This window comes from Lithobates pipiens, unplaced genomic scaffold (genome assembly GCF_037356315.1).
Source record: "Lithobates pipiens isolate NorthernLeopardFrog02 unplaced genomic scaffold, aLitPip1_a1.2 Scaffold_13, whole genome shotgun sequence".
In the NCBI taxonomy this organism is placed as follows: Eukaryota; Metazoa; Chordata; class Amphibia; order Anura; family Ranidae; genus Lithobates; species Lithobates pipiens.
Genome location: NW_027507718.1, coordinates 138,323,059 through 138,347,589, shown reverse-complemented (window position 1 = coordinate 138,347,589; position 24,531 = coordinate 138,323,059). Strand labels below are relative to the sequence as shown.

The 24,531-nt window shown below is 44.7% G+C and overlaps 1 protein-coding gene across 4 annotated transcripts in view; it reads right to left on the bottom strand.

The window, feature by feature from the left end:
- Positions 1-24,531, bottom strand: part of MISP (mitotic spindle positioning) — a 223,219-nt gene that overhangs the window by 86,583 nt on the left and 112,105 nt on the right. The window contains exon 2 of one of the 4 annotated variants that reach the window (XM_077475639.1): positions 6,356-6,520. In XM_077475639.1, coding sequence (XP_077331765.1) covers positions 6,356-6,415 — 60 coding nt within the window. In that variant the 5' untranslated portion in view covers positions 6,416-6,520. Of the gene's footprint in view, positions 1-6,355; positions 6,551-24,531 lie in introns of those variants that run through there. The other 3 variants (XM_077475641.1, XM_077475638.1, XM_077475640.1) reach the window with 3 other exon arrangements.

Sequence of the window (24,531 nt, the reverse complement as noted above, 5' to 3'; positions counted from 1 at the left end):
AAGCTTGTGGGCAGGAAGGTAGTACCCAAGTTAAAACGGAGTTCCACCCAAAAATGGAAGCTCCGCTTATCTGAACCCCCCCCGATGCCACTCAGTAGCACTTCTGGTGGTAACAGGTTCAGTAATGCTGGTGGTAACAGGCACAGTAACCCTGATGTGCAGCTGTATATCTTCAGCACCACAAGGTATCACACATTTTACTGGGGCTTCACCTGCAGGAGGAGTGGCTGACTGGTAGGGTGGTGGCACTTGAGGAAGCTATGAAATGGTTCCAGGGACCAGTGAGTAGTAAGGCATCCAGCCGTGTCACTAATCTCTCCCTACTCGCACAGAAACCTTTCCTTGAAGCTATCTCTGTCCCTGACAAGCATGGATCCTTTTCCTACACTGTCCACTCCCAAATGAACACCATATCCAGCAGAGTACAAATATCTATTAATGCTGCCCATACTAAAGATGGCTGTGGAAGGTCACTCTGTGTTAGAATGTCCAGTTGAACAGGTGCTCTCCTGTTGACTCCTAAGGAGTCTGCAGAGGAACAATGTTCCTCTCAGCCTCCCCTCTATCTGCAAAGCGTTACAGCAACACAGCGCCACATATAGGATGGGGACAAACTGCACCTGCCTACGAGATAATGTGAACATAGCCTTACATTTACTTTCTACAAGTATGACAAAAAAACTGCATGAATAAAAAAACCATACTTTCTTTTGCCTCATTGCACTTGCTGCTGTATGTAAAATATGCATGGCCACCTAGGTTGGATTTACACTGTTCTGTGTTCATGCAGCACATATTGTAATGCCATTATTTAGGTGTGAATAATCCCATATTGTTTCTATTTCCCAAAACAATAAACTGCAGCACCAGTGTGGAGGGGTCTAAGGCTGGGGTACACAATCAGAGAGATTTCACACGCAGGCCTTGGAGTTGTATAATAATTTGTATATTTATATAGAGATAAGCAGTTTTCCAGTAACCATCACTCAGACAACAGAGTGCTAGTAGTTCCTACAACTTCCAGGATGACAGACAGTAATGGCACCATATTATGAAGTAGTAGTATCACTAGGCTGGCCTGATGTACCAAATGACAGTTTCTACTGGTGGGGTGTCGAACTACAGTGACACCACTCTATGCTGCTGAAGAAATGCTGGAATGTCCACTGTGAACAAGGGATGTCCCTGCACTGACTCTACATCAGGGGTGCCCAACCAGTGGCCAGGGGTCCACATGTGTCCTGCGGAGCCATCTGATGTGGCCTGCGACCTCCTGCTCTGGGATGGCTGGTTGGCAAGCCCAGATCGCAGGTTCCTGACCCGGCATCCCAGAGCATCAGTGTTGTGAATGAAGCCGGCGGTAGAGGAAGCAAGCGGTTGCATAGCAGAGCCACATAAGACGATGCTTCCTGTATAGCGCCACATCATGTAACAGGCGGAGTGATACCAAATGCACTCTGCCTGGAACAGCAACAACTGGCGATACCCCAATTGAAGACTGTTATTAAAGGTATGTTTAATACTATAATCACAGTGTATATATGGGCATATCTGTTCTGCAGTGGTTATCGGGCTGCTTTCAAACTGCACTGAGCCATAGACCCCTGTTATTACCTACGGGTTTGGTGCGCTTTCAGAAAGTGCACAACACCTGCAGGATATAATAGAATTCTATAGCAAAGTGCAGCTAACCCCAAGAAAAGTCCACAGCACATCAGTGTGAAAGCAGCCTTAGGCCCCTTTCACATGATTGTACCGACCCAATCAGACCCTCCATTCACCTCTATGGAGCGGAAAATGTAAACAGACTTGTGTCCGTTTACAACTGCATACCTTCTATCCGATCCGCTAAAAAAACAGAAGAGGATCTGTGCCCTTCCACCTGGGAGGATCTATGGGCGGAGGGCCCATAGCGTAGAGTGGGCTGTGTACACAGACCTGTCATCCGCCCACTCCACTCATTGTGGCCCGCGACTGGTTACCAAGTCACTTAAGTGGCGCTTGCTCTTCAAAAGGTTGGGCATCCCTGCTCTACATCGACACTGACTATGCAATAGGAACCCCTCCCTACTCTGTTTATAGGGTTGCCACTTTTTCTTCAAGCCAAACCTGAACACTTTAGCACCACCGTGTACAGTTTAGCTAAATTGCATTAACAGTGGAACCTGGACAGAAGGGGTGTTGTGGTTGGCATTTAATAGAACAAATTGGCTGTTTTCATGCTGCAGCAGTGAAAAACCGACTTCTCCTCCTCTCCCTCCTGCTGGAATTTAGCTGCTGCAGGAGGAAAATACAGCCGATCGGTTCTAGTTCTTTATCTACTGTCATCATCATGATCACCATTATTCTCATCATTTTCCCCTTTATCATCCTCATTTTTATCCTCTCTACTACCATCACCACATCACCACGATCATCCTCATCATTGTTATCACCCTTATCATATCCTCTATAATGCCATCATCATCCTCACCATCATTATACTTATCCCTATCATTATTTTCTGTATCATCATCCCCACCATTACTTACCCCATTACTTTACATTATCATTGTCATCCCTGTCCTCATCCTTCCATCATCATCCTCATCACTTTCCTCTCTACTGTCATCCCCATCCTCATCCTTATCACATTTTTTACTCTCCTTCCATAATCATCATCATCCTCATCACATGTCTTTATCATTTTCATCTTCTTAACTGTCATCATCATCCTCACCACCATTTCCCCCATTACTATACATAATACCTGCAATCTCTGTCCTCACCATCCATTATTATCCCCATCACTGTTATCCCTTTACTTATCATCCTCACGATAACTTTCCTACTCTCCTATAATCTCCATTATTCTCTATACTGTTATCCTCCACCTTCACCTCATTATGATCTTTCTCTCCATTACTTTATAGTGTCTTCACCCTGTTATTCCCTCCCTCCAAACCCTGGACTCACATTGAGTGATGTGATGAAATAGCGCTCACCTGCTGGGGACCAGGGCAGACAGGAGAGGCCACTGGGCGGGCGTTCAGTCAGCAGCACAGGAATAGGAGCATGATGATGGCACCCCACATTGTTGATTGCCCAGTTGGGTCACTCCGTGCCCATCTCTTGGACTGGGCAAGGGTCAGTGTCAATGACACTCTTTAGGATTCGGAGCCAGCATGGATGGAGAGAGCACTCACATGTTTCTGGGGATCAGCTCTCTCCAGGGTACTGAGGTTCGGGATGGAACGCAGGTGAGTGGGTTTGGAGAGAGGGCCCCTCCCCTCCTCTACTTCACACTCCTCTAGCTATCCCCACAGGGGAGAAGGCAGGTAGAGGGGGAGAGCACACAGCAGAGAAAGCTGTAGCCGGCAGGATTAATTATCACTGCATTTGAGAATATCCCCCATGGAGTTCTCGCACTGGCTCCAGTCATCCATCCCATGGACGGATACCTGAGGGTTGGAACTTAAGGTATGCTACTGTGTCCGGGTTTCAGGAGGACAGAAACCCGGGCACAACTTTTAAAACCCAGACTGTCTGGACCATTCTTGTACAGGTGGCAAACCTATCGGTTTACTCTGTCTGACCAATGGGCTCTCTGTCCCTCACCTACCACAAGCTCCAGACGCACACGAAGAGTCCCACACCAAGGTGGCCATCAGAGGTCTTCAGAAGTTGCAATGTCCAATCAGACAGCTGCAACCTCTGTAGCAACTACAGAGTCTATAAAACAGGGATATGCAATTAGCGGACCTCCAGCTGTTGCAGAACTACAAGTCCCACTAGGCATACCAAGACTCTGACAGCCACAACCATGACACCCAGAGGCAGAGGCATGATGGGACTTGTAGTTTTGCAACAGCTGGTCCGCTAATTGCATGTCCCTGCTATAAAGGAACACTAAACCTCTAAAGACTCTGCTCCAGGTGTACAGTGGGACAGCGCCACCTCCTGGATGGAGGCTAAGTCACACCTATATGGGAACCAGTCTCATAAAAAAGAATGAGCTTTCTGTGTTAAATGCATTTTTCTGCTACAAAACGTATTTGTTTAGCTGCATGAAAATGGACAAGTAAGACTAGGCACCTTTTTGCTTTTTATAGTACCCAAGAGTATTTACAACAGAGTGTCTTCTGTTATATTTATTAGAATGAAGCCTGCATTATTAGCAGGGCCATTTTTAATGCAGGGCAAACAGGGCACCTACTCTGGGCCCAATCTTTGTTGGGGGGCCCAAGGCAGCTGCCGATTGAGCCCATGCTACCCATGAATTGGGGGCCCGATGATGGCATTGCAGAGCGCACAGAGGATACGGGGAGGCTGTATTCCCAAGCAAGCCAGCAGAGGGGGCCGGGAGCTCTGACCCCGCTTCATGTAACCTGTATGCTGAACAGAGCATCTGTAGTGAGAGCAGTGACTGAAGTGGGAGCCCCGCCCCTGTATGCTCAGGAGGGAGCAACTGTAGTATGAGCAGAGATCGGAGTGGGAGCCCCACCCCCGGATGGCTGGCCAGGTATATCCATACACCAATAGAATGCCTGACTGCTATCCTGAAACACTGAGCTGTGTCATTCAACTGTAAAGGTGTGCATTGCTGAAAGTTCTCTGACCATCTCTTGTAGTATGTCCGCAGTCTCTGATTGTATCCGGTAGTATGTCTGCAGTCTCAGATTGTCTCCTGTATTATGTCCGCAGTTTATGACCATCTCCTGTGCTATGGCCGCAGTCTCTGATTGTCTTCTGTATTATGTCCGCAGAAGAAAATGTTTGCCCAGGGCCTAATCAGTATTAAAGACGGCCCTGATCATTAGGCCTCTTGCACATACACACGTGGAAAAAACTACACTTGCGGTCATGTAGCTTCTTTTTTTTTTTTTTTTTAATGCAGCAATTTACGCACTTACATGTTTATACACTAGTATATATGAGTGTATATGTGTAAATTGCAACACTGGCAGGAAGAGGATGAAGAATATTACGTGTGTAAACACATATACGAACATTTACATGCCTATATACGTGCATATCCGAGGTCTTAACATAAATAAAACAGTGTTTTTACTCAGGATTTTTCTGCCAGCAAGATCTTGCATGTAAACATCAGTAAATAATTGTGTGCGCAAGGGGCCATGTCATGAACACTGCTGCACTTATTCGCTTATATAGAGCTAAAAAGATCAAAGTATATCTAAACCTAAAACATTGACAAAGAGCAGGGTATTGTTGAAACAAAAAAAAAATATTCTTTTTTTTTTGTGTGTTTCATTGGGGAGAGTTTATTTCACTTCCTGTCTTGGAGGCACAACAGGAGGTAAAGATAAATCCTCATTTAGACAGTTCTCATCTATTCCTGTTTTGGTGACAATACTACGTTTTGGACTTCCTCACATGTCCATTCTCATTGACAAAGGTCACCAAGAAAAATAAAAAGCACACATTGGGGGTTATTTACTAAGACCAGAGCATGCAAAATATGGTGCAGCTCTGCATAGAAGCCGATCAGCTTCCAGGCTTTATTGCCAAACCTTAATTGAACAAGCTAGAGTTAGAAGCAGAATGCACCAAATTCTGAGTGCATCAATTTTAATAAATCTCCACCTTTTGCTATTCTATCCTAAGTGAAAAAAAATATTTTTGGATACACTTTGAATTTCCCAAAGACAAACTCCCTATTAGCACGTGCCTGGCAATGCTGTATTGCCAGGTCTGAATCAGCAAGTGAACTTTGATTGTAGCTGCATTATTTCACTTGCAACAAAAACAATTGCGTACATTCTAATCTTTTTCTTTTTTTTTTTTTTTTGCACTAACATTCAGATTTTTGGGGCAAACTTTTGAGGTTTCTGTCCTTCTACGTTTCAAGTAGAGTACTTCTTGGACCTTAGAAGATGGGCGTAAACCCTGAAATCTAGTCCTGAAAATCTGAATGTTAGTGCAAATTAAATAATTATCATGGACAGTGCTTAAACTGAAAAAGACATAGGGGGAGATTTATTAAAATTGGAGAACACAGAATCTGGTGCAGCTTTACATGGTAATCATTCAGCTTCTAACTTCAGCTTGTTCAATTAAGCTTTGCCAATAAATCCTGGAAGCTGATTGGTTTCTATGCGGAGCTGCACCAGATTTTGCGCTCTTCAGCTTTAGTAAATAACCCCACATAGTGAACTTTGGATACTGTTGTGTTTGCAGCCTAAGGTAGGTAACGCTACATAAAAGTTATGTTATGTAGTGATCTGTCCCCGGAAACTTCTCAGCCCCTTAACAGTCACATTAGCTGATATAACAAGGTTACAATTACATATTTGCCATGCCTTGAATGCCCACGGTTATATAACACACTCATCACAGTGCTCTTTGCACTTACCTGCTCTCTCTTCTCCAAACTGCTGCACAGCACCTGCCATGGAGAGGGGTATTTAAACATCCTAGGCTTGCACACACCACCGGGCAGCTGCCAGGGGTACCCGGATACTTGGCAGTTGGGACGATCAGGAAACAACAGGAGCACTGACAGGGAGCTGTCCTAGTCCTACAGAAAAGATCTCAGAGTGAAACAAAGGCGGAGAAACAGCAATGACCTTGTACAGACTCACTGCAAATATATCTCACACATGTGCCCTTGCAATAAAAAAAGAAACTTTATGCATACCAACTAACTATAAAATAACTGGTGATTGAATGTATTCCTTTTTTGGAAACTACTTATTTCTTACCATAATATGCATCTCAACAATAATTATTATTTTAATAAAAACAACAGCAACTCTTACTCATGCAACAACATTATTTATTAAATCAATAAAGTTGTAGTAGAAACTGACATTAAAGCAGTAATTTTTCATCTTTCCATCTATTAAATCTTTTGCCTTTGTTGTTTTAACTTTGGATAGTAAAATATTTTTTTACCTGCCAGTAAATACCTTATACAGCCCACTTCCTGTTTCTTGTCTGGTTAGTAGCCTAGGCTTATGGCATCATGCACAGGTCTCTCTCTAACTCTCATGAGAGTTTGCCAGGAAGGGAGGGGGGATGAGTTATAGGAGGGCCAATGAGAGCTGCAGAGCTGGAGGTGTGTGTGTGTGTGTGTGTGTGTGTGTGTGTGTGTGTGTGTGTGTGTGTGTGTAAATCCAGGAACTGAACAGGCAGCAGCTTCAACTGTCCACGGTTAAAATTAATGCAGCCAAACTTAGTGGAGGGAGATTTCTGTAGCATATTTGGCAAGTACAGAATCACAGTATATATAAAATAATATACAAAGTGGTTGGAGGGAAGCTTCAGAATGGCAAAGATGTTTTATTACAAATGATGTGAGCAGACTGCAGTTCCTCCTTAAATAAAATGTTGTGCATACTGTAATACATTTTATGTTTTGTTTACATACATTGGTGAACTACTAATATGTGAAGCAATTTACTGCAAAAAGGAGTATCTTGTTTCATTTTCAATAGATCCAAGGCTGCCATCTTGATTCACAAAACTTGTGATATCCAAAAAGTCATGGTTTCCTGAGGGAAATCCAATGTGAATTTTAGATTAAACCCATTTTGTTTAAGGGATTAAAAAAAAATGAACAATTTGTCTTGCATACGATGAGCACATTTGGTCCCCATCGCCACCCTCTGCACTTGGAGGTAGTGGGAGCCACCAAAGAGAAAAACATTATTTGCCAATATGAAGTGAACAAGGTCAAGAATTAATCTTTTGTATGGTCCAGATGTTCTCTCACGTTCCGAGATAAAGCCCTCCACAATGCCAACCCCCTTCTTGTGGGGTATGGAGTTGTAGAGGGCCTCCACATCTATTGCTACCAAACAAGCTCCCTCAGGTATATGCATCCCATCTAGGGTTTTTAAAATGTCCATGGTATCTCGCATGTATGAAGTTAGTGCCTCCATATGGGGACAGAGATAGTCATCTACCAGTTGGCTAGCAGCCTCTGTGAGGCATCCATTTCCAGAGATGATAGGTCGCCCCGGGGGATAGGTCACGTTCTTATGAATATTGGGCAAGGCATAGAGCATGAGTGTTTTTGGAAATTCGATGTTTAGGAACTCCCAAATTTTTTTATTTATCAAGTTTTTTTATGATATGCAAAACCTATCAGTTTTCTAAAACGTATAGCAATTTTATTTACAAACCCTTCAGATACCATCTTGTACCAACTTTAGTTATTAAGAAGATCTTTTAAACATATTGTTATTCAAATAAAATTTATATATTTTTAAATATATTGTTTTTTCAATTGGCACCTTAAAAGTCTCACTTCCTGTATCCTTGAAATTCTCTATTTCCAGGGATGCTGTGCCTGTTTTTGGTTTTTCAGTACCCAAAACGTATTCTTTTGCTTCAGAGAAGAGGCCAAAGACGTAAAAAGACCTCCACGTTAGAGTTGAAATAGGGCATCAAGAGAGGATAGAAAAAGAGAAGAAAGGGGAAGCTGGGTGAAAAGAAAGAGTACATCAGAGGACGTCAAAGAGACCTAGGCTAGGCCTTCAGTTTGCCTCCTAAAGAGATGAATACTTTGCTATGGACATCAATGGGTGGTCATATTGTAAAATGAGGCTAGTAATAGTCAGATACAAATGATTATTTTTTTAAATTTTAAAGTGTTATTTTGAAAGGTTAGTGCACCTGATCCTTATATTTTAGTTTTTGGTAGATTTTTGCACATTTAATATCTTATATTATTTGTAGGGATGAGCTTCAAGTTCCAACATTGGGTGTTCGCTGAACAGCAAAATTTATATGGCGTTTGCAGCAAATTCAAGCACCCCATAATGCACTACAAGACCACAGTGCATTGCTGTATGACTGGCAAAAGCATACACCTGACCTGCATGCTTTGGCCAATCACAGCACACTCCTCAGCGAAAGCCATAGTTGGCCAAATCATGGCTCAGGGGGATCACGTCCACACCCCACACTATATAAGGCTGCTTACACAGCGCCCATATAATGTGTTACAGTGGACGGAGATAGAGAGATTGAGCTAGATTAGGCAGGCAGGTTAGTTAGTGGCAGTGTATTTAATATAAATATATATATATATATATATATATATATATATATATATATATATATACACTCTGCATTCAACGTAGCCTATTAATACAGTGTAAACTTATACCAACACTACAGGGTGTAGCCTCACAGGTCTGTTCCCTAATTCCATTACTACCACAATTCAAAATTTTAACCCGTTAGCAAACCTAGATCCTCCTACAAGCTTAGTCTAGACATTAATGATATATACCCATCATTCGTCTAATTATTCAACTCTTTAAGCAAGAGAAAAAATTAATTCATATATTAATTAGACAATGATCAAATTAATCATCATAAAAGGATCAATAAAAAGAGGAAAAAAGAAACGACAAAGTAAAAACACAAACAAAAACCAAATCCCTATATTTCGTTGAGTCTTTCAGCCATGGTCCATCTCCGGATATACTCCATATCTCTTGTCCTGTATGGTTCCATTCAGCCTGTGAGGAAGCATGAAATATACCTCTCACATTATTATAAAAAAAAGATATAAATCATTGTACCTATTCATTCCCTCAGGGTGCAAGGGTGCAGAGACCTCAATTTATTTATCCACCATACTTCTCTTTGTTTTCATTTTAATATCCTGTCACTCCCCTCTCAGATCTCTAAGTACCGCCTCTAAAATCATGAATCTCAGATCTGAGTCACTGTGACCCTGTTCAAGAAAATGCCTAGACACTGGCAAAAGTTGCACTATGGGGACAAAAATTTAGTCTCTCCCCGAGACAATGGGACGTCCGGGAGGAGATCGGCTGTCCTTATGGATTTTAGGCAAGGTATACAGGACAGGAATTCTTGTGTGGGTAGGCAACAAGAACTCAAAAAGGTCCCTGGTGATAACTCCTTCCTTAAGTGCAAGTTTAAGAATACATTCAAGCTGTTTCCTTATGGACCAAGTTGGATCGTAAGTCACTTTTTTATATACCAATTTATCATTCAATTGGCTATTGACCTGTTGCTCATACAACTGTGGATCCATGATAACCACCTCTCTCCCTTTGTCAGAGGGTTTCACCATCACATCAATACATCATCGTTCACACAGAGATATTCTTTCTTTGTGTGATAAGTTGTTGGATAAATGATCCCGACAGTCAATCTGGGAAGTCAACTCTTTGACTTCTCGAGTTACCTCTTTGACAAATGTCTCAACTGGGCCATAAGTGGTAGGTGGTACCGATTTTATATTTTACTTGCAAGCCCAACAATTTGCAGTCTAATGAGTCATCCACTGGATCCCAGTGTATATATGGTTTATTAATAAAGTGCACTTTCCATCTAATGTTGCGGAACAGTCTATAAAGATCTTGATCTAATTGGAATGTATTTAAATGGCTTTTAGGACAAAATGAATGACCACAAATGAATCAGTCCTATCTCCTCTGGCGACAGGACCCATCCTGAAATGTTATGAATCAGGCTTCTTTTGCCCGACCCTGACTGCCTCGTATGTTGTGAGACCGCTCCGAGCCCGCTGAATCCTTTCTGTTCAACCGAGAGCGAGTCTGCATCCCAGGATATCCTCAACGTCAGCCTTGGTGTAAAAAATTAGACGAGGAGTCTATATCTGTATTAGCTGAGGAGTTATCAGATATCTCTTTCCTCGTTCCTCCATACTCAAAACAACCATGTCGGTTATATGGGCGGGGCCATCTATACACCTGATTCCTCTCGTAGTCCTCAATGTCACGATCAAACTTGTTCTTTTTTACTCACTTCTAAATCAGATCAATGTCTATTGGTGTTTACATCTACTGATTCCTTAAGATTCCTTAATAAACTCTTCAGCCGTCACAGAAGTTTTTAGATCCTGTTCCACTCTGTTCAATTGTTCAGATAAAACAGAAAGTTCTTTATGAATATATGAAATTGTGAGCGTCATGAGGTCAAAAGAACACTTATTGAGAATTTGCATAAAGGTATTGTTGTATTCCTCATTATCATTAAACAGTATAGGAGTCAATCTCACCCGTAAACGTCTTGGGATCCTCTGTACCCGATGGTACCCAGCAAGAGTTAATCCATGTAATTCCAAAGACGTGTGCTTTTTTTGCAATTTCTTCCATGTACGGGTATCGTGTATGGGTGTAGTCCCAATTAGAAAATTTCTCGATCCAGATATTTGAGACATAATCTGTGAAGCTTGTGAAGTAAATGAAAAAGTGGATCCACTTGCTTCCATCATATTGAAGTAACTTACTCACAGGGAGTGTTCTCTGTTCCTCTAATTCTACGAGAGGAATCAGGTGTATAGATGGCCCTGCCCATATAACCGACGTGGTCGTTCTGAGTATGGAGGAACGAGGAGAGAGATTTCTGATAACTCCTCAGCTAATATAGATACAGGCTCCTCATCTAATTTTTTACTCCAAGGCTGACGTGGAGGATATTCTCGGATGCAGACTGGCTCTCGGTTGAACAGATTCATAACATTTCAAGATGGATCCTGTCGCCAGAGGAGGTAGGACTGATTAATCGTGGTCTTTCATTTTGTCCTAAAAGCCATTTAAATACATTTCATTTAGATCAAGATCTTTATAGACTGTTCTGCAACATTTGATGGAAAGTGCACTTTATTCATAAACCATATATACATGGGGATCCAGTGGATGACTCATTAGACTGAAAATTGTTGGCCACCTACCACTTATGCCCCGGTTGAGACATTTGTCAAAGAGGTAACTCGAGAAGTCAAAGAGTTGACTTCTCAGATTGACTATCGGGATCATTTGCCCAACAACTTATTGCACAAAGAAAGGATATCTTAAGGGGGCGTGGTTTGACCTGACATGAAGATGGCCGCTTAATTCCTGAGCTCCCGCCACTGCAACCTGAATTTGCTGAACGCCAGAAGTTACCTTTCTTCAACCAGCCGACTCCTTGGCATCACGCTCCCGCTCCCCCCCCCCCCCCCCCCCCCGTGAACAAACCGGGGGATTAAGCTACAATATCCCCAAAATGTTCTGGGCACAGAGGGGCAATATGGCGGCCCCCCCCCCACGGTCAGATCATCACCCACTCCCCACTCGGTGGACGCTACAGGGCAGGGAGAGATAGAGGTCCTTCCCCAACCACAATTAAACATTCAGGACTTGAGAACATTAAAGAAACCCTGTCAGGCGCCTTCTCTGAACTCCGGCTGGATATTCATACACTGGCTGACAGGGTTCATGAGATGGAAAAAGTCTCGGCACAACATGGCACAGTCCTCAGAAGGGCCACTCGAAAGGTGGACGCCCACACATTACAATTAAGGGACCTCCAACGGCATATGGAGGATCTCGACAATTGAGGGCGGCGCCATAACCTAAGTATCATAGGCATGCCTGAATCCATTGACACCTGGCCCACTCATACAACAATTCTGGAAAGGAGTTCACCGCATAACCATCCAAATTACAACTTATATTCCTGACTATACTCTGGCTCAATACCTGCTCCATCACACATCATATCCATACCCCACTCCGTGTACAAAAAATCCCTCACCTTACACCTCATTAACGCTGCAAAACAATGCATACTCATCCATTGGAGAAGCAATAAGACCACTAAAGTTGCCGAGTGGCTACATCGTGTAGAGAAAATAGCAGAAATGGAAGACCTGATCCACCAACCTAAAGACAACCCTACTAAATACTGCAAAACTTGGGCTAGTTGGCGACACTTTAGAGATTCCGCAGATTTATCTCCTGAATAACACATAAATATGAACCCCAGGAGAACAATAAGATCTCCCTCAAGCACTTGCTAAATATCAATACAAATAATACCCCCACCATCCTCACCCATCCTTTCTCCTCTCTCCTACCCACAACATGTCCCAATGCCCTACTGACAAACTTAAAACTCAGACCTCTACAAACCCCCACACTGTAGGGACATAAACAGAGAAACCATCTTGATGACTACCCCTACCAAATTGCCTACAAACGGTCACCAGCTGCCCACAAAACCTCACAGACATAAAGGGGCTCAGTTATATCAATCAGTAAACCAATACTGAAGGGAAAAAGCAATGCCATTCTCAACCGTGTAAACACTTCAAGTATCTTATGTATATCCTTCAGATTACTGATAAGTGATAAGGTGGTTATTTCATATATTGATTACTCTGTGAACTGTAGTAGACTCTGATGCATTGATTTTAAGCTGTACAAGCTATTGTTATTGCTTTGTTTATTAAGTTTCTGCTTATATTACTTGTAAAACTGAAACATTTATAAACTCTTTGGAAAAAAAAAAGGAAAGGATATCTCTGCATGAACTTGGTAAATGTGATGATGTGATAGTGAAACCCGCTGACAATGGGGGAGCGGTGGTCATCATGGATCCACAGTTGTATGAGCAAGAGGTTAATAGCCAATTGAATGATCAATTGGTATATAAAAAAAAGTGACTTACGATCCAACTTGGTCCATAAGGAAACAGCTTGAATGTATTCTTAAAGCTGCACCTAAAGAGGAGCTCCCCTTAAAAAAAAAAAATTATAAGTCAGCAGCCACAAATTCTGCAGATGCTGACTTTTAATAATCGGACACTTACCTGTCCCAGGGTCCAGCAATGCGGGGTAACGAAGCCCCACTCGTCCCCCTCCCCCCGCATCAGCATTGCAACTGTGGGAAGCCGACTGTCATGGTTCCCAGATGACTGACAGGAGGGAGGGGGCAGAGCTGAGCCCTTCTTGTGCCGAGGGGAAGTGATGTCATCAGCCCAGGCACTGAAGGAGGCAGACTACGAGGGACCCCCTAGCAACAGGCATTTAGAGGTGAGTTAAAAAAAAAAATTTCCAAGTGTTTTTTTTTTTTTAAGAATTAAAAAAATTTTTTTTGTGGAACACCACTTTAAGGAAAGGGTTATCACCCGGGACCTTTTTGAGATTTTGTTGCCTACCCACATAAGGATTCCTGTCCTGTATACCCAGCCAATCTCCTCCTGGACGTCCCATTGTCTCAGGGAGAGACTCAATTTTTGTCCTTGTAGCGCAACTTCTGGACAAAATCCTGTCAACCCTAGTGAGAGACACTAAATCATACCTTAGAGATACTAATGATTTTTTTGTACAAATTGAAGGATGTTTATCTGTGTTAACCACTTCCCGACCGGCGCACGCTGATGTACGTCGGCAGAATGGCACGGGCAGGCATATTGGCGTACAGGTACATCCAATCTTAAATGCCGCCCTGCCATCGCGAGCGCGCCAGTGGCGGTGCGCTCGCGTGCCGGTCGGGACCCCCGTGAGTCCGGTCGCGGGTCCCGCGGACTCGATCGCCGCGGGCATACCCGCGATTGTCTCACGGGGCGGCTGAACTGGGAGATGCCGTTGTAAACAGCATCTCCCCGTTCTGCCTCCCCTGATCTCTGCTCCATGTGATTGGAGCAGAGATCAGTGTTCACTAAAAGAAAGCCCAGCCCCCCACAGTTAGTAACAAGCCCCTAGGAACACTTAACCCCTACACTGCCACCTATTGGTTAACCCCTTCACTGCCAGTGTAATTTACACAGGAATCACTGCATTTGTATAGCAGTGATTGCTGTATAAATGGCAATGGTCCCAAAAATGTGTCAAAAATGTCCGATGTGTCTGCCATAATGTCGCAGTCACAATAAAAATTGCTGATTGCTGCCATAACTAGTAAAAAAAAAAAAATATTAATAAAAATGCCATAAAACTATCCCCTATTTTGTAAACGCTATAACTTTTGCACAAACCAATCAATAATCGCTTATTGCAATTTTTTTTACCAAAAATACGTAGAAGAATATGTATTGGCCTAAACTGAGGGAAAAAAATGTTTTTTTATATATTTTTGGGAGATATTTATTATAACAAAAAGTAAAAAATAATGCGTTTTTTTCAAAATTGTCGCTCTATTTTTGTTTATAGCGCAAAAAATAAAAACCGCAGGGGTGATCAAATACCACCAAAAGAAAGCTCTATTTGTGGGAAAAAAAGGACATCAATTTTGTTTGTGAGCCATGTCACACGACCGCGCAATTGTCAGTTAAAGTGACGCAGTGCCGAATCGCAAAAAGTGGTCTTGTCTTAAGCCAGCAAAATGGTCCGGTCTGTAAGTGGTTAAGGGAATGAGTTGCTGGTCACCTGGGGTGTTGTTAGCCTAATGCCCTGTACACACGGTTGGAAATACCGACCACAAAATCCGTCTGATTTTTTCTGATGGATTTTGGCCGTGCATACACACAGTCAGACAAAGTTGTCAGAAAATCCAATCATCTGGAACAAGGTGACGTTCGTTGCATACGACGGGACTACGTAAAGGCTAGTAGCCAATAGCTTTGGTCTCGTAATTTAATCTGAGCATGCGTGGCATTTTGTCCGTCGGAATTCTCTACAAATGATCGGAAAAAGTCAGATCAGATTTTGTTGTTGGAAAATTTTAGATCCAGCTCTTAAACTTTTTCAGACGGAAAAAGTCTGATAAAGCCCACACATGATTGGATTTTCCGACAGCATAATCCGATCGGACCTTTTCCATCAGAATTTCCGACCGTGTGTACAGGGCATTACGCATCCATCCTGCATTAAGGTGGGATTGGTGCGACTATGAGATTAATCAGGAAGAGTGAGAAATTCTCTAAGGCACAAATGCTAATGTTTAAAAAAATATTTCAGATTGTTTTGTGCCACGTTGTGGCACTTTATTGACAATATTTTTGTCATATGGCGGGCCACATTGAGTCTTTGAAAAGATTTGATGCAATGCTTAATGATTGTTGTCCTGAAATTCAATTGAAATTAACTTAGGTGGGAAGTCGATTCCTTTTTTAGACACTGGGATCTATTTAGAGCAGGGTCGGGTGGAATCTGATCTATATACAAAACCTACGGATCTGTATCAACTGTTGTCATTTGACAGTTGTCACCCACCGCATTTCCTAGATCCATTGTGAGGAGTCAACTCTGTAGGATAAAACATATTGTTAGTGACGTGACTGTGAGAAAGATAATTAGAGACTCATTAGTAAGGTTGGAGCATCTGCCAAGGGAGCACCAGGTAAAAATGACATTTTTGGGCAAAAATAGAAATGGTAGTTTTCCTTGCCTAAATTGTATCCAGTGTATTTTATTAATAAAAGCGATCATTACATTCATCCTGGCAATGGTGAAAAGATCATGGCGAAAAGTTTTCACACTTGTCAGTCTTTCTATGTAATTTATATTCTAACATGTCCTTGTAATTTAATATACATTGGTGAGGCCACACAGAAGATGAAAGATAAGATTGCCCAGCATCGTAGTACCATTAGCATAAACAGCCAGGTTTGCCAGTTTCTAGACATTTTCTTGAACAGGGTCACAGTGACTCAAATCTGAGATTCATGATTTTAGAGGAGGTACTTAGAGATCGGAGAGGGGTGACAGGATATTAAAATGAAAACAAAGAGAAGTAGAGTATGGTGGATAAATTAATTGAGTTCCCTGCACCCTGAGGGAATGAATAGGGTCTATGATCTATATCTTTTTTTTTTAGAATTTGCGAGAAGTATATTTCATGCTTCCTTACAGGCTGAATGGAACTTTACAGGACAGGAAATATGGAGTATATCCGGAAATGAACCATGGCTGATAGACAGTCTCAACAAAATATAGGGATTTGGTTTTTGTTTGTCTGTTTTTAATTTTGTCATTTCTTTTTTCCACTTTTTTTGATCCTTTTATGATTAATTCGATCATTGTCTAATTAATATAGCAATTGAACTTTGTCTCTTGCATGAAGACTTGAATAATTAGACGAATGATGGGCATATATCATTAATGTCTAGACTAAGCTTGTAGGAGGATCTAGGTTTGCTAACGGGTTAAAATTTTGAATTATAGTGGTAATGGAATTAAGGGGACACACCTGTGAGGCTACACCCTGTAGTGTTGGTATAAAAGTATGTGGTTATAAGTAGATCATTGCACAAAGCCTGTTGAAGAGCATGGTATGCTCGTAACTAGTGATGGCCGAACGGTTCGCCCGGCGGTCGTTTCGCGGCGAATTTCCGACTTTCGCCGTCCGCGGGTTCGAACGCCTTTTTCCGTCGTTCGCCCCGGCGGACTTACGTGTTTAATGTATACAAGAACTTTAACCTTTCGTGACACGTTTATCATGTGTTACAGGACAACCAATTGAGACATGACAGCTCATGGACACTTGGACATTCCCCCTAACCTATAAATACACCCGATCCGGTGGCCATTTTACATTCTTTCTTCTGTCACTGTAGGGAAAGGATCCTGTGTGGAGTAGGGACAGAGAAAACGCTAGCTATTTGGTACACAAAAGTTCTTTTCAGGACTGGTATAGGTGTTAGGTCAGCAGCCTGAGTTTCTTTTGTCAGTTTAGATAAAGGGACAGAGCGCTGTATGCTGCTATTTTAGGGACAGCTCAGCCAGATTAGTCTTTCTTCATCATCATCATCATCATCATCATTAGCTGTTACTATCAGGTCCACAAAAGAGCTGTTCCAGCTAATCGTTCCAGCCTACTCTTTTTTGCCAATTTGTATAGGGACAGGCAGGAAGCAGTGTGTCAGGCAGTGAGGATAATTTTAAAGACTTGCTGTTACTATTAGTTCCACAAAGGTTCTTTTCAGGACTGGTATCAGTGGTACGGTAATAGGCTTGTACACGTATAATATTCTTTCTTCCAAATATAGAAAGAATATTATACTTGACTGCTGCCCTTCTGCTGCAGTCTGCTAATCATTCACAACTCACTTGTTCCACAAAGCTCTTTATCAGGACTGGTAACTTGGTCTGTCTAGGGTGCTACGGTACATAGGCTTGGGTGCGGTACAGTCTGCTGTTCTGTAAGGACCGCTATCGGTCCACAATAGATAGGGTTGCCGTGCACTACTGCTGACCGCTGCCCTATACTGCAGCAGTCCTTCAGCGGTATAGGGACTGACGCACAGTCTGCTAAACACTAATACACAACCTGCTTGGTCCACAAAAGTTCTTATAAGGACTGGTAACTTGGTATAGGGTGCTACGGTACATAGGCCTGAGTGCGTTACAGTCTGCTGTTCTGTAAGGACCGCTATCGGTCCACAATACATAGGGTTGACGTGCACTACTGCTGACCGCTGCCCTATACTGCAGCAGTCCTTCAGCGGTATAGGGACTGACGCACAGTCTGCTAAACACTAACACACAACCTGCTTGGTCCACAAAAGTTCTTATAAGGACTGGTAACTTGGTATAGGGTGCTACGGTACATAGGCCTGAGTGCAGTACAGTCTGCTGTTCTGTAAGGACCGCTATCGGTCCACAATACATAGGGTTGCCGTGCACTACTGCTGACCGCTGCCCTATACTGCAGCAGTCCTTCATTGGTATAGGGACTGACGTACAGTCTGCTAATCACTAACACACAACCTGCTTGGTCCACAAAAGTTCTTATAAGGACTGGTAACTTGGTATAGGGTGCTACGGTACATAGGCCTGAGTGCGTTACAGTCTGCTGTTCTGTAAGGACCGCTATCGGTCCACAATACATAGGGTTGCCGTGCACTACTGCTGACCGCTGCCCTATACTGCAGCAGTCCTTCAGCGGTATAGGGACTGACGCACAGTCTGCTAAACACTAACACACAACCTGCTTGGTCCACAAAAGTTCTTATAAGGACTGGTAACTTGGTATAGGGTGCTACGGTACATAGGCCTGAGTGCGTTACAGTCTGCTGTTCTGTAAGGACCGCTATCGGTCCACAATACATAGGGTTGCCGTGCACTACTGCTGACCGCTGCCCTATACTGCAGCAGTCCTTCAGCGGTATAGGGACTGACGCACAGTCTGCTAAACACTAACACACAACCTGCTTGGTCCACAAAAGTTCTTATAAGGACTGGTAACTTGGTATAGGGTGCTACGGTACATAGGCCTGAGTGCGTTACAGTCTGCTGTTCTGTAAGGACCGCTATCGGTCCACAATACATAGGGTTGCCGTGCACTACTGCTGACCGCTGCCCTATACTGCAGCAGTCCTTCATTGGTATAGGGACTGACGTACAGTCTGCTAATCACTAACACACAACCTGCTTGGTCCACAAAAGTTCTTATAAGGACTGGTAACTTGGTATAGGGTGCTACGGTACATAGGCCTGAGTGCGTTACAGTCTGCTGTTCTGTAAGGACCGCTATCGGTCCACAATACATAGGGTTGCCGTGCACTACTGCTGACCGCTGCCCTATACTGCAGCAGTCCTTCATTGGTATAGGGACTGACGTACAGTCTGCTAATCACTAACACACAACCTGCTTGGTCCACAAAAGTTTTTATAAGGACTGGTAACTTGGTATAGGGTGCTACGGTACATAGGCCTGAGTGCAGTACAGTCTGCTGTTCTGTAAGGACCGCTATCGGTCCACAATACATAGGGTTGACGTGCACTACTGCTGACCGCTGCCCTATACTGCAGCAGTCCTTCATTGGTATAGGGACTGACGTACAGTCTGCTAATCACTAACACACAACCTGCTTGGTCCACAAAAGTTTTTATAAGGACTGGTAACTTGGTATAGGGTGCTACGGTACATAGGCCTGAGTGCGTTACAGTCTGCTGTTCTGTAAGGACCGCTATCGGTCCACAATACATAGGGTTGCCGTGCACTACTGCTGACCGCTGCCCTATACTGCAGCAGTCCTTCAGCGGTATAGGGACTGACGCACAGTCTGCTAAACACTAACACACAACCTGCTTGGTCCACAAAAGTTCTTATAAGGACTGGTAACTTGGTATAGGGTGCTACGGTACATAGGCCTGAGTGCGTTACAGTCTGCTGTTCTGTAAGGACCGCTATCGGTCCACAATACATAGGGTTGCCGTGCACTACTGCTGACCGCTGCCCTATACTGCAGCAGTCCTTCATTGGTATAGGGACTGACGTACAGTCTGCTAATCACTAACACACAACCTGCTTGGTCCACAAAAGTTCTTATAAGGACTGGTAACTTGGTATAGGGTGCTACGGTACATAGGCCTGAGTGCAGTACAGTCTGCTGTTCTGTAAGGACCGCTATCGGTCCACAATACATAGGGTTGCCGTGCACTACTGCTGACCGCTGCCCTATACTGCAGCAGTCCTTCATTGGTATAGGGACTGACGTACAGTCTGCTAATCACTAACACACAACCTGCTTGGTCCACAAAAGTTCTTATAAGGACTGGTAACTTGGTATAGGGTGCTACGGTACATAGGCCTGAGTGCGTTACAGTCTGCTGTTCTGTAAGGACCGCTATCGGTCCACAATACATAGGGTTGCCGTGCACTACTGCTGACCGCTGCCCTATACTGCAGCAGTCCTTCAGCGGTATAGGGACTGACGCACAGTCTGCTAAACACTAACACACAACCTGCTTGGTCCACAAAAGTTCTTATAAGGACTGGTAACTTGGTATAGGGTGCTACGGTACATAGGCCTGAGTGCAGTACAGTCTGCTGTTCTGTAAGGACCGCTATCGGTCCACAATACATAGGGTTGCCGTGCACTACTGCTGACCGCTGCCCTATACTGCAGCAGTCCTTCATTGGTATAGGGACTGACGTACAGTCTGCTAATCACTAACACACAACCTGCTTGGTCCACAAAAGTTCTTATAAGGACTGGTAACTTGGTATAGGGTGCTACGGTACATAGGCCTGAGTGCGTTACAGTCTGCTGTTCTGTAAGGACCGCTATCGGTCCACAATACATAGGGTTGCCGTGCACTACTGCTGACCGCTGCCCTATACTGCAGCAGTCCTTCATTGGTATAGGGACTGACGTACAGTCTGCTAATCACTAACACACAACCTGCTTGGTCCACAAAAGTTTTTATAAGGACTGGTAACTTGGTATAGGGTGCTACGGTACATAGGCCTGAGTGCAGTACAGTCTGCTGTTCTGTAAGGACCGCTATCGGTCCACAATACATAGGGTTGCCGTGCACTACTGCTGACCGCTGCCCTATACTGCAGCAGTCCTTCAGCGGTATAGGGACTGACGCACAGTCTGCTAAACACTAACACACAACCTGCTTGGTCCACAAAAGTTCTTATAAGGACTGGTAACTTGGTATAGGGTGCTACGGTACATAGGCCTGAGTGCGTTACAGTCTGCTGTTCTGTAAGGACCGCTATCGGTCCACAATACATAGGGTTGCCGTGCACTACTGCTGACCGCTGCCCTATACTGCAGCAGTCCTTCATTGGTATAGGGACTGACGTACAGTCTGCTAATCACTAACACACAACCTGCTTGGTCCACAAAAGTTCTTATAAGGACTGGTAACTTGGTATAGGGTGCTACGGTACATAGGCCTGAGTGCAGTACAGTCTGCTGTTCTGTAAGGACCGCTATCGGTCCACAATACATAGGGTTGCCGTGCACTACTGCTGACCGCTGCCCTATACTGCAGCAGTCCTTCATTGGTATAGGGACTGACGTACAGTCTGCTAATCACTAACACACAACCTGCTTGGTCCACAAAAGTTCTTATAAGGACTGGTAACTTGGTATAGGGTGCTACGGTACATAGGCCTGAGTGCGTTACAGTCTGCTGTTCTGTAAGGACCGCTATCGGTCCACAATACATAGGGTTGCCGTGCACTACTGCTGACCGCTGCCCTATACTGCAGCAGTCCTTCAGCGGTATAGGGACTGACGCACAGTCTGCTAAACACTAACACACAACCTGCTTGGTCCACAAAAGTTCTTATAAGGACTGGTAACTTGGTATAGGGTGCTACGGTACATAGGCCTGAGTGCAGTACAGTCTGCTGTTCTGTAAGGACCGCTATCGGTCCACAATACATAGGGTTGCCGTGCACTACTGCTGACCGCTGCCCTATACTGCAGCAGTCCTTCATTGGTATAGGGACTGACGTACAGTCTGCTAATCACTAACACACAACCTGCTTGGTCCACAAAAGTTCTTATAAGGACTGGTAACTTGGTATAGGGTGCTACGGTACATAGGCCTGAGTGCGTTACAGTCTGCTGTTCTGTAAGGACCGCTATCGGTCCACAATACATAGGGTTGCCGTGCACTACTGCTGACCGCTGCCCTATACTGCAGCAGTCCTTCATTGGTATAGGGACTGACGTACAGTCTGCTAATCACTAACACACAACCTGCTTGGTCCACAAAAGTTTTTATAAGGACTGGTAACTTGGTATAGGGTGCTACGGTACATAGGCCTGAGTGCAGTACAGTCTGCTGTTCTGTAAGGACCGCTATCGGTCCACAATACATAGGGTTGACGTGCACTACTGCTGACCGCTGCCCTATACTGCAGCAGTCCTTCATTGGTATAGGGACTGACGTACAGTCTGCTAATCACTAACACACAACCTGCTTGGTCCACAAAAGTTTTTATAAGGACTGGTAACTTGGTATAGGGTGCTACGGTACATAGGCCTGAGTGCAGTACAGTCTGCTGTTCTGTAAGGACCGCTATCGGTCCACAATACATAGGGTTGACGTGCACTACTGCTGACCGCTGCCCTATACTGCAGCAGTCCTTCAGCGGTATAGGGACTAAGAGTTTTGTCACAGGGTGATTTAAAAAATGACAGGCAGAGGAAGAGGCAGGCCCTTCCGCAGGGGTGGTAGGGGTAGGGCAGGAGCAACAGCCTTGAGCCAAAGTGGGAAGTTGCAGAAGGTGCGTTCAATTACTTTAAAGGACGCACCAGACTTGGTTGAGTGGCTCACTCAGCCTTATTCTTCTGCACCCTCCTCATCCTCTCGATCTGCACCCTCTTCTTCACTCTCTGCTATGTGCACCCCCAAAGACACTACCACCAACAACACCACCACCACATACCTTCCGCTTGAGTGCAAATGGGGGCCTTCATGCTCCAGTGTTTTAATAGGGACCCCCGTATAAAAAGCATGAGGGTCAAGGACCAGTACTGGGTGGCAACGTACTTAGATCCCCGGTACAAACACAAAATGGCGGAAATGTTACCGCCGTCGCAGAGGGCTGTCAGAATGCAGCACTTCCAGGCCTTGCTTCGAGAAATGCTGCATTCTGCTTTTGCGTGCGCTGGCAGAGGAGCAATTCCCACTCCCAGAGAAGGATTTGCGGGTACCAATCCAACAGCGCCTGCAAGAAGAGGCCGGTTTGAAGATGTGTTGGTGACTTCGGATATGAGGTCATTCTTTCAGCCGACCCATCGACAGGTGTCATCCGGATCCAGCATCAGGGAACGCCTAGACCGTCAGGTGTCCGACTACATTGGGTTAACGGCCGATGTGGACGCTCTGAGGAGTGATGAACCCCTAGACTACTGGGTGGGCAGGCTTGACCTCTGGCCAGAGCTTGCCCAATTTGCAATCGAACTGTTGGCTTGCCCCTCATCCAGTGTCCTGTCCGAAAGGACGTTCAGCGCAGCAGGGGGGATTGTGACCGATAAGCGTACTCGCCTAGCTCACGACAGTGTTAACTACCTCACATTTCTAAAAATGAATGAGGCATGGATCTCGGAGGAATTCAACACATGTGATCAGTAGACCATGTATATGTCTATAAACAATTTTTGGAATCAAGCACACAGACCTTCTTAATTCATTTGGCTCACTTCCCTGACCCAAAAAAGCACACCGTACTATATGCCCCTACCCTCCTCTTTGAAGAGGTTGAGCGGTGTCATATTTCTACTGGGGCTGCTTATTATGAGGGGTTCCCACCATCCCTGTGCTGTGCTGACTTCCTCCTGGGTGTTCTTATTATGAGGGGCTCCCACCATCCCTGTGCTGTGCTGACTTCCTCCTGGGGGTTCTTATTATGAGGGGCTCCCACCATCCCTGTGCTGTGCTGACTTCCTCCTGGGGGTTCTTATTATGAGGGGATCACACCATCCCTGTGCTGTGCTGACTTCCTCCTGGGGCTGCTTACGGTGCTGCTGTCAGCGCTGTATGTCACGGAGCTGCTGTCAGCGCTGTATGTCACGGAGCTGCTGTCAGCGCTGTATGTCACGGAGCTGCTGTCAGCGCTGTATGTCACGGAGCTGCTGTCAGCGCTGTATGTCACGGAGCTGCTGTCAGCGCTGTATGTCACGGAGCTGCTGTCAGCGCTGTATGTCACGGAGCTGCTGTCAGCGCTGTATGTCACGGAGCTGCTGTCAGCGCTGTATGTCACGGTGCTGCTGTCAGCGCTGTATGTCACGGAGCTGCTGTCAGCGCTGTATGTCACGGAGCTGCTGTCAGTGCTGTATGTCACGGAGCTGCTGTCAGCGCTGTATGTCACGGAGCTGCTGTCAGCGCTGTATGTCACGGAGCTGCTGTCAGCGCTGTATGTCACGGTGCTGCTGTCAGCGCTGTATGTCACGGAGCTGCTGTCAGCGCTGTATGTCACGGAGCTGCTGTCAGTGCTGTATGTCACGGAGCTGCTGTCAGCGCTGTATGTCACGGAGCTGCTGTCAGCGCTGTATGTCACGGAGCTGCTGTCAGCGCTGTATGTCACGGTGCTGCTGTCAGCGCTGTATGTCACGGAGCTG